The following is an 11,535-nucleotide window of genomic DNA, read 5'->3' as shown; positions in this document are numbered from 1 at the left end:
GTGTGTAGCCAGTTACTCGTGATACATAGTGATAGTGATACATATATATGTAGCCAGTTACTCGTGATACATATGTATGTAGACAGTTACTCGTGATACGTATGTAGCCAGTTACTCGTGATACATACGTATGCCGCCAGTTACTCGTGATACATATGTATGTAGACAGTTACTCGTGATACGTATGTAGCCAGTTACTCGTGATACATGCGTATGCCGCCAGTTACTCGTGATACATATGTATGTAGACAGGTAATAGTGATACATATATATGTAGCCACTTACTCGTGATACATACGTGTGTAGACAGTTACTCGTGATGCACACGTTGGTAGTGGTGATAATGCCTTGAAATTAGCTGAATGGATTTCATACCAAAACAACAGGAATGCTAGGGTTACTATAACAAGTTTATTCTTTGAAACTACTTATGATTGTTTTACAGAGGCAAAAATATTTTCTTTGGTAAAATAATCTTAAACTGGTCTCATCAGTAAAGATTCGCTTTAAGGCCATGGTTGTGCGCAAATTACTGACATGTTGAGTAAAATAGTAGTTGCGGTTGATAAATGCACAACTTTATCCGTTGTGTGAAACAAACACGCATAGTCGTTTGAAACAAGCAATCATGCTAATAATGGCGTGTTTGTACATACAATGAACACATGACGAGAATTGTTTACCTCTAAATCGCTCACGCAGTTGGTCACATTCAATGGCAGCCATCTAACAGCATGTTCCTAAACGGCCATGAAGTAGGCATTATGTATTAAAGTAACAAAATAACCGGGCACTCTACATTGTTGTAAATCAATTAGTTGTTTGTTTTGAGAGATATGGCGTTTTGTTCCATTGTGGAGTATTTCGTTAAAATCTTGCTTTTGATCTTCCAGGTTGTTAGTAGATGACTGACTGGAACGGTTCACCCCTTATCCTTCTGAACGTTTAACGACTGCTTAGTTTAAAATAACCATCTACTATATTTAATCTATTATGTTTAATTGTGATTCGATGTATTTTATTTCAGCATACTATCGATAACCATAATGCAAATCTATTTAGAAATGTTTTCTAATGTGTTTTTGTTCCTTGTTGCAACGGCTGCTTTTACTTTGGCGATTATGATGATGAAAACCTTCTCCAAGCAATTATCATGATGCCACGATTATGCTTGACCCCACATCACTTGCCCCTGGTCTGTCAATACACCACTCACCATTGCGCTCCCCAAAAGTGAAAGACCTTTGATGCCACGATATATCATTAAGCTTGACCCCGACATGACTTTCCCCTGGCCTGTCAATACACCACTGACCTGTGTGCTCACAATTCATAACTATCCTGGCCAATAAAAACTTGCAAAAAAAATGGAAGGCGCTTTTTTAAACAACAAACAAACAAACATTATTTCACGAAATTTACATCAAGGAACACGTATATAATACTCTCTTAAGCATTTACTGATCTGCTATAATACCATTCACAGAAGTGACGTCATAGCCTATGATACCGATATCACTCATCGGTGGCTCAAGGTGTCCCAAGACCCACTTCTAGTTTCGATATATTACATATTATGGTTCATAAATACGTGTCATGTCAGGTCAATTGAGCAGATATAGATTTTATAGTGTTTATGTATTAGCTGAAACTCTGAATAATATTTTTTTCCTGTCAGTGTCGGAATGCATGTGAAGTTTCTGAACTTCAGATTGAGAGAATATCAAAGTGAAAAAATCCTTTCAAAAGCCCAAGAAATCTCTGCTAAATAAAAGTGACAAAGCCCTTTGCATGGCCATAAGAAATATCTGCTAAATAAAAGCGACAAAACCTTGCCCATAGCCACAAAAATCTCCGTTAAATACAGAGTCGCTTGCACGATTCCGACTGTATCATAAGCATGTAGTTTATGAATCACTTGGAAATAGTGATGATACCAAGTGTTTGAGGAAAAGTGAGCGTATCCTGCTCCATCGGTGGCACCGTTACAAACACATGCAAAGGCAAGTCAATTGCTCAAACAATACACACGGAACGCATGGCACAAGTCAAAATAGGGCATTGCATCGGATGTTATTTTTGTCACTGATGCATCAAATTTGGATATGTCCTCCACGTGTCTACCATAAATAAACTGTACTGAGGCTTTACGTAAGAATATGACACATTCCACATAAAATGTACAGTTGAATACCCTGTGTCCAAAACATAATGAAAAACATCTGGGTACGCACAGATATCAACCCAAACACTCGTCCGTTCACACCTTAAATTTTGTCATCAGTATATTATCAGCAAGGTAATATAATTCTACAGACGCCCCTCATGTCTCAAGAATGAAAATACAGATTACAACGAAACAACACGGTTCCACCGCACAGCAAGCTGTTTCATCTTTGCAAAGGAAAATATGCATATACATACACGCACGCACGCACGCACGCACGCACGCACGCACACACGCACGCACACACGCACGCACACACACACACACACGCGTTGTTCGTATGTAATAATCATCCGTACAAATCCTCTGTTGTATAGTCACATAAAATAGGTCAGATCCGAACTTAATTTCAATCTCAACAATGCACAAATTGGTAGTGATCAACCGCTTATATCATACACGATATATCATTTTTTTAATATACAATTCCAACGACGGGGTAAAGGTGTCTACCGCGCAGTAGACATGAGTGTGATCTTGTCCATGCATCCATCCATCCATCCACCCACACATACACACTCACGACTCTAGGTTCGAAGAGAGGAACCTTTTCACAGTGAATTGCAGGGCATCAGCTGCGCGAGCCACTCGTATCTTTTTTACCAATGGTCTGCGTCTTGGGCCATACCCGTCTACTATGAAAGACCATCATTCGTTCTTAGAGGGTGTAACATTTACCAATTTTGTCTTCCAACCCAAAGATTTATAATACAGGTAGCAGGTTTTCTTGAAAGTTGTTCTCTGACTTATATATACACTAGTCTCATTGCGTTTTGTTACCAATGGGGCACACGACGTGGCACCAGCTGCAAATTTAATATACTTGTAAAGGTTGCGGAGAAGACCCGCGTTATAATCATTATTTTTGCGAGTCATCCCTTCGAAATTACCAGCTTTTGTGGTCTGATGAACAGCCAGAATCGAGGCAGTCGCATCTATTACAGTGTGGTCATGCTGGCAGGAGTTCAGTACAAGCCAGTTATCATACGCAGGACGTCCAATGACAATTGCAGGAATGTGGCCCCAAGGAAATGTTGAATCAGTTATAAAATAGTCCTCGGCAACCGTTAGAAATAGTTTGCCTCTTTGTCGGGCAATGGTAGAAAGACTGTCCATATTTGTTCCTTCATCCGCTGTAACACGTAGAACATTAGTCCTTTGACCGATAATCAGTATCGGATTCGATGGTGGAAAATAGCTAGACACAACGGTTTTCAACGTTCTGATCAACCCATCGTCGAACAGAATATCTCCATTTGAGTAACTGTAGAGTTTTGACTTGAACTTACGGATAACATCCAAATACATATATTTCAACACAGGTGCACCGGAAGCAGCGATCTTAGTGACCGGAAGTACCTCCCAGCCATGTCGGATAATGTCTTTTGTGTCCTTCCCGTTGGTGCTAAAGAAGACAGGTCTGATATGAGGTCTGAGATTTGCCCAGTTCTTCAGTGTGATATTCCTCACCTCGTATTTCTTGTCGTTTGAAGGCCAGGAGGTAAACATGGTTAAAAGAGGTGTGACCGGAAGTGAGTCATCGGCCTCCTTTATGTCTCTTGTCCAATTACGTTTCGTATAAAACGGAAGTTGGAGATTGGCCATGAACCCATGTCGTGACGTGTTGAGCCAGAAAGAGAAACGTCGGGGTTGTAGCATATGGGAGGAGTTGTACAGATACAGGTAGCCACACATCGAGACGCTGACGAAGAACAGAACAAACATGATGCCATGACCTGCTCGTACAGGATACAGCGCTCCAAACGTTCGAGATCCCATTGAGTTGACATTCACTGAAACGAAACGAAATAAATTACACATAAATGAGTGAGTGATGTTGTTCTAACGAAACAGTCACGAAGCAATATTTCACGCTGAGGCACTTGATCTCGGCACGTAGACTTGTACATTTGTTTGTTTGTTTGTTTGTTTGTGTGTTGTTTAACGCCGCCCTCAGCAATATTTCAGCTATATGACGGCGGTCTGTAAATAATCGAGTCTGGACCACACAAACCAGTGATTGACATCATAAGCATCGATCCACGAAACTGGGATAAAATGGCATGCATCAAGCCGATCACCCGATCCCGTTAGTCGCCTCTTACGACAATCATTTTACCGCAAGTATAGGTTGCTGAAGACCTATTCTGCCCCGGATCTCTTAGACTTGTACAACGACGAACATTAGTGCAGCATAGGACGAACCTAAGATCCGAATCTACGATAAGTATATCCTGGCACATTTAAGGGCCGCAACTCTCACATGCTGCTTATTCAACATTAACATGTATACACCTGAAAAAAACTTATTGTTGCATATTATATAGTTTATATAAATATGTTATGTTTTCATATAAGAAAAAGTTTTTTGGTCCTATCCTATATAATATTTCTGTTTACAGTACCATAGTCATATTGGCATTACCCTCAGAAGGTACAGACACACTTTGTAACACAAGACAGTATTGCAAATATGAAAACTTATTTTTATAGCACTTGGGCATTAATTACAATTGCGTAATTGGTGAGCGTCCAGAAAGTGTCAGGAAAAGGGTCGGTTCTGCCTTGTACAAATAATAATGGCCAATCACATGGCGCTGGTCCCGTGACGAACATGAGGCTTTCTTCGGGAAGCGGTTGGTTTCGCATATCTTGCTGTGGTTTTCATGTCTTCTTCTAGGATCTGTTCGCGTAGTGCAGTGAGGTTTGCTGATACGTCAGTTTAAGGATACATTTAACCTGTCAGTGAAATTCAGACCCGCGCCAAGAAGTCAAGGTAAACCATGTTACCAAGTTTATTGAGATCGCCTATCCCTCCCGCTATGCACAGGACAATACCACTATACCGGACAATCGGTTGTGTATTATTTGGCTAGAACTGTAACTAAATGAAGGTAAATTTTAAGAAATGTGATCTGTTGATTTACTGAACGCAGCAATGAGAGTGAAAATGACGGACTATTACTATTAGTCTTGTAGCAAACTTACAGACAATAGTGTCTTTGTCATTGCTTTTTATTGTCATTATCTGTATTCATGATCAAATGTCCCAACTCATCTCTTCAGCCCCACGACCACACTCCGTTCTCCCACGTTACATGCGGCATTCGTTAATTGTTCCAGACCTTGAAGTTTGTAATTAAATAATACGCCAAATCACCTTACTCTAGACAGTGGAACCATTCAGTGAATGAGTGAGTGAGTATGCTTTTACGCCGCTTTTAGCAATATTCCAGCATTATCACGACGGGGGGCACCAGCAATGAACCATTCTGGGCAGCACAGACATGTTAGAATAGATCGGACCGTTTCTTATAAATATATTGCTGATATAATGGAAAATAAAAACAAACTCAAAGCCCAAAACAAGAACGATAAATGTTTAACTACAATAAAGTTTCGTAAAAATTAAAAGGATTAAATGTAAAGAGAAATCTTGTTAGGTTTTCAACTCTTATAATTAAATGATGAGTAGATTTTTTTGTTATAATGTGTATATTTCTCTCTTTTGGGAAATAAAAAATGCGCTGCCTGCTTGTCATGTGATGGTTATTATCATCAGCTGTCACCATGTGGCATTGTTCAACGTAAGAGCTAGGACAGAGCTAGTAACTGAAACGTCCTCTTGTGACTTCAAGCCCCACATTCTCTGCTCAGATCCAAGTAAATTGCGACCACTGCTGGATGTAGTAGTTAGCATATGGTACCATGCGTGTATGTGATCTGTTATAATATGTGTTTAAAAAAATACGGTTTTGGGGCGTTGATAAAATACACACTGACGCAAGTATATTCTTATCAAATCAACTGGATGATTGAATGTGCTTTCCTGTACATACAAAATTACCTCACTACACATACATTTGACAGTTGCAGTAACACACAATACATTTAATAAGTTAAATATCACTTTGAACAGTATTTCATTTATATCAGTTTGAGCGTTTGAGTTTGACATCAGTTTGATGTGGGAAGAAGTGCCGAAGTAATGTAGGTCTTTGACTTGATGTTCGCGAAAAGGTGAGCGTATCCTGCCAAACCGGTAGCATCCGTTACAAACACATGCTTAGGCAAGTCAATTGGTAATCTAAATAAACACCGAAACGTTTTGGTGAGCATGAAAGACATTTTGTCACTCATGATCAAAAACGTGGGCGTGTATCTAAAATATGTTCCAATTCCTGAAGGTAATGTACGTGAAACATTGTACAAAATATATTGACTCAGAGAACTATTAAACGTCTGAACGTTTGGACCCTCACATCGCCATACACTTGAATACATCTCCCATTAATCCTTCTGATAAAGAGCTATGGAATCAGAAGCTCTAACAGTGTGTCTTAACATCACATCTTATCATGGGCATGTTTGATTCCTTTTCGGTTTTAGTTGCATGGATGACAGATGACAAGATCTGAAAATTCAAAAACGTAATTTTCACGTAATACCTTAGTGACATACGTCATGAATGTAAGTGCCGTGATTACAGTCCAATTGTCCAGTTCATGTCACAGTAAGGAAGTGGTACAGCATATTTTGACCTCTAACCGTTATTCTGGATCACAACTGGTCCTCAACTTGTCGCAAGAGGTGAGATGTTCAAGTTTATTGCACTTATAAATATATATATACACGAGTGTGTGTGTGTGTGTGTGTGTGTGTGTGTGTGTGTGTGTGTGTGTGTGTGTGTGTGTGTGTGTGTGTGTGTGGCTGCTTGTACTAGTCCGTTCTGATGCCGATTTACAGTGCTAGTGTAACACTATCCAGGATGGCCAGAGGCTGTGTAGAGGTGGGCTTATTGTGTTCATCAGAAGAAAGGTTACTGGCCCCCCTTAAAAGGTTGAGTGTCTTTTCATGACCAGGTGATGGTCATAAATCGGACAGTTGTTGACAAAGAGTTTCCAGTGTATTGTACCACGAACTTGTGTCGACCCCCCCTTAAAGATTTGAGTGTCATTTTATGACCAGATGATGGTTATAAATCGGACAGTTGTTGACAAAGAGTTTCCGGTATATTGTACCACGAACTTGTTTTGACCCCCCTAAAGATTTGAGAGTCACAGCCATCCGCTGAGAAACTCCTATATAAACCGCACTGTCAGTGTAGTCAGGAGAGAGGCAGAGAAGGGCGCTGAACACTAACCAGGACCAGACAGACAGAGCAGTCCAGAAGAAACGGCAGAAGAACACGAGCCAACGGCCAACAGCTAACAGTCAAGTCACCGCTCAGAAGGCCAGCACACTGGGACGAGCTCTAGTCAGACTGGGTCACGCCTGAAACAGCCCATAGCCTCTCTCACAGTCTCTGCCACGTCCGTGTTAAGTGTTCGTAGTACCAGCGTATAAAAATAGTCCTTGTTATTATTAAAACTGCTGAAACCGAAGACCGTGTTTGTCTGTTGTGCTACACTAGCACACTGAGATACCATGCCGCAGTTTAACATGTATACCCCACTCAGACACAGTATACTGACTCTGAGCCGACCAGTCCTTGCTTTAGCCCCTTCATGCCGAGCACCAGACAGGGTAACAACAAGTACCATCTTTTAACGTCTTCTGGTATGACGCGGCGGGGATCCAACCCGGACCTTCCGCTCTCCAGGCGGACGCTAGACCACGGAGTCGGCCCTTCTCGTAAGAAACAACGTATATGTTACTAGTTTCAAGATTCACGATTCAAAATGTATATTTTTCTTATAAAACAAACCCAGCAACACATATGTCTTTCGTACATAGGCAAATTGTGTACAATGACAAAATACGTACATACAGGGTCGAGGTAACAGTTACAAATGTTTTAATTATCGTATATTTAGTTTTGTTATTATTATTAATATGAAAACTTTGAGTTGGTCTTGTTTTTTCAGATTTTTCAGATTTGGAGAGGGGCGGTCGGGTAGCCTAGAGGTTAAAGCGTTCGCTCGTCACGCTGAAGACCTGGGTTCGATTCCCGACATGGGTACAATGTGTGAAGCCCATTTCTGGTGTCCCCCGCCGTGATATTGCTGGAATATTGCTAAAAGCGGCGTAAAACCATACTCACTCACTCACTCACTCACTCACTCAGATTTGGACGTTGAATAGGCGAGTTCGAGGCAGCGTGGATAGAAGGGGCAAAGAGATGTCCGCGATTCATTAAAGTCAATACTGTATTAAATACTACCACCAGATGGCGCCTGTAAAAAAGGCCGATTACAGGTGGCGCCCATCTCCAAAAGTCGCTATATTATAGCCGAACATTGCTGGCTGCGGCACATTAACTCCTTGTAAATGTCAGCGTAAAAACTGTTTTCCTGTGTGTCAGGTTAGTGTGACACCATAAAGTTTCTATGTTTGAGGTGAGGTGAGGTGAAATTAGGTTTAACGTCGCGTCCAAGATTATTGCACTTATATAGCGACGTGCATGCACGTGTATGTGTGGCTGCTTGTACTAGTCCGGACTGATGCCGATATGCCGATGCCGATGCCGACCAGTCCTTGTTTTAGCCCCTTAATGCCGAGCGCCAGACAGGGTAACAACAAGTACAATCTTTTAACGTCTTTTTGTATGACGCGGCCCGGGATCGAACCCTGGACCTTCCGCTCTCCGGGCGGACGCTCTACCACTAGACCACGGAGGCGGTCTTCTATGTTTGAACACCTTTCAGGTCATTCCACGCACCAAATGAAATAAATGTCTGCTTCGACTAAATCATTGAGGCGAGACATGCTAAAGTAAAAACACAAATATATTGCAAACAATACAGACTATAAATAACTGCTTCAAATAAACTAAAGACCTTCGGAATTGAAAAAAGCAACTTGCGCTTATATATTGGTTTACGGTACACTACAAAAAAAAGTCTTGTGAAACAACGTGAAATCATGACTAATTGTATTAAAGCATATTTCCAAAAGCAAATACATATTTTCTTAAATAGGATGGATATATAAATATTGGGATTACATGATAACTTTCAAGTGCTCTTCTAATCTTGTTTACATTTAGTACACATGAACCCCTGTACAAGAAAATCCAAATGAACGAATGTTTAATATTTTGTTTAAATAAAATAAATAAAAGCGACCCAAACCCTTTCCATATCAATAAGTCCAAATCCGAGTCGATTCAGCCTCGGCTGCGAGTTTTTTTTTGTTATTAGTAAAGTTTACATGATCCCGCGGTCGGAGCTCTGCACACACACACACCACCCCTCTGGATCCGCAAAACATCTCGTAAAGACGGCGATGTACTGGATTGAGGAAGATACCGCAACCATTGTTTACGCATACCATATGTTAAAATTTGTCTTCACTGACTTTTGAAAATGGTTCCACAAGACTCTGGCATACATCGCCATCCCTCTTTCCGTTTAAAATAATGATTGTCTTAGTACATTAGTATCAATACTTACAACGGGGCCTTGTTATATAATCCATGAATGGGGGAAAGTTCAAAATCACGGGATCACATCCTCTTTAGTTTGTTTAGCTAGCGATGCGGGCTGGCAGCCTTGGCGAGGGCTGGCACGGCATAGAGACTGACAGTGCCCGCTTTCACCTCCCAATTTAACTCCTGGCATTTGATCCTTGTTGGAAGCGTCATGCGTTCACATCTGAGATGTACACGCATGCTTGAAACAGCCGAATATATTTCTCATTGTGCTCTTGTGTCAGATCGCACTGGCAAAAAAGACATTTTCCCATGGAAACTCGGTCAGGAGGAACGTTGCCACGGTAACCGCCAAAATTAGAGAACTGCTGGGGAACAGCAAAGGGAAGTTGGCTGATCTATATGGTGAGAATTCGGCAGTCTGGGTAATACGGCTCTCAACGAAGCTCCAGTCTGTAGGGTGTGGAGCCTCCTTCAGCATATCACGATCTAGATCTACGTGTAGGTTTTTAAAACTTTTATTCTATGGAACGTTTTTGCGATGTTCATAGACATGTTATCTCGGTGGATAATCGGGACTGAATATTCTCTGGCGTTGGCGCTCACAATGCCTGCAGCATGGCTGGCCAAAGACAAACACTTGCGTATGAAAACAGTTCAGTAATTTAATTGTATTTATATTTTTCAATAGAACCTTTCCGACTGTAGTGGGATCAGGGAAATAGACTTAATTTAGGTTTATCTAGACTTGATGTGGCACAACTTTGGTTTCCCGCAGGGTCGTGGACCGGATTCGAGAATTAGGGTTCGATTCCTAGATTCACTTTGATAATGTCCGCATTTCAGAACGTACCAATGCTCGTGGATTTCACCAAAGTGGTAAACGTCTAAGAACCTTGTGGTAAATGAAATACTGGGATGTTTAGGAAAACACACTCACTCACTCACAAACTCGCACACACACACACTGCAATTGTTATTTATGTAAAAATACTCTAGGTCAGCAAATCACGAGACGTGAGTATATTGAATGCCATATACATGTATACGTGAATGTATATTTCATTTCAATAAACCTGTGAAGATCAGGGTTGGATAGGTCTTTAGCAGCCCCTGCTTGTTGGAAGAGGGACTAACGGGATCGGGTGGTCAGGCTCGCTGACTTGGTTGATGCATATCATCGTATCCCATTTGCGTGGATCAATGCTCATGATGTCAATTACTGGATTGTCTGGTTCAGAATGGATTACTTACAGACATATAGCTGGAATATAGCTGAGTGCAGCGTTAAACAACAAACAAACAACTGCTACGTGTCGATTCCCAAATTGAAACAATATGTTAACCCATAAATTTGTACGTAAAAGAATTTAGTGTGAAACCAACAACCAACCAACAAGTGGTATACAATCAACAAATGTATTACAAAATTAACTAGGTTTACAAATTAACAAAAAATACTGCACAACAATTATAATGGCAGTTCACAATAGAGTAGTAGTACAATATTCAGTGATAGTTTATAATATGATCGCATTGGTCAGTACCGAATACAAAAATACCGTAATGATAGCAAAAGTCAGTGATGATAATATATTCACCCAGGGGCGACATAGGTCAAACTTCCGAGTTGGGCCTAGGCAGGGAATCAGGGATGATGAGTGATCTTCACGAGAAAGCTGGTCTTGATGTAATAAAATGTGTGAGAGATACGAGAGGCACGCTTTTGTCCCCTTATATACAATTAACAATAAAATAGACTGCCATATAACACAACAACAAACAAACAACATTTGCATATAGTACGACATATCTTGAAATGCACCTATATATTGTCCAATATGCCATGACCATTGGTACTTCCCTGGCCATAGGTCTTGTACAGTGTACTACCGGCCGGAGAGCAGAACGTGGCGGTTCGATTCCCAGCCGCGTC

At 40.9% G+C, this 11,535-nt stretch overlaps 1 protein-coding gene across 1 annotated transcript; it reads right to left on the bottom strand.

Annotated features, from left to right (window-relative positions):
- Positions 1-452: 452 nt before the first annotated feature.
- Positions 453-9,878, bottom strand: LOC139449838 (uncharacterized). Its single transcript, XM_071231394.1, has 2 exons — positions 9,622-9,878; positions 453-4,020 (listed from the first exon to the last, which is right to left on the bottom strand). The coding sequence occupies exons 1-2, from the start codon at positions 9,644-9,646 to the stop codon at positions 2,876-2,878; spliced, it is 1,170 nt and encodes a 389-aa protein (XP_071087495.1). The 5' UTR covers positions 9,647-9,878; the 3' UTR covers positions 453-2,875.
- Between the last annotated feature and the right edge of the window lie 1,657 nt (positions 9,879-11,535).

The sequence above is a fragment of the Haliotis cracherodii genome, unplaced genomic scaffold (assembly GCF_022045235.1).
Source record: "Haliotis cracherodii isolate W230 unplaced genomic scaffold, xgHalCrac1.p SCAF_10, whole genome shotgun sequence".
Taxonomy (NCBI): domain Eukaryota; kingdom Metazoa; phylum Mollusca; class Gastropoda; order Lepetellida; family Haliotidae; genus Haliotis; species Haliotis cracherodii.
Note: the sequence above shows the minus strand (reverse complement) of the source record. Positions and strands in the feature narration are given on the sequence as shown.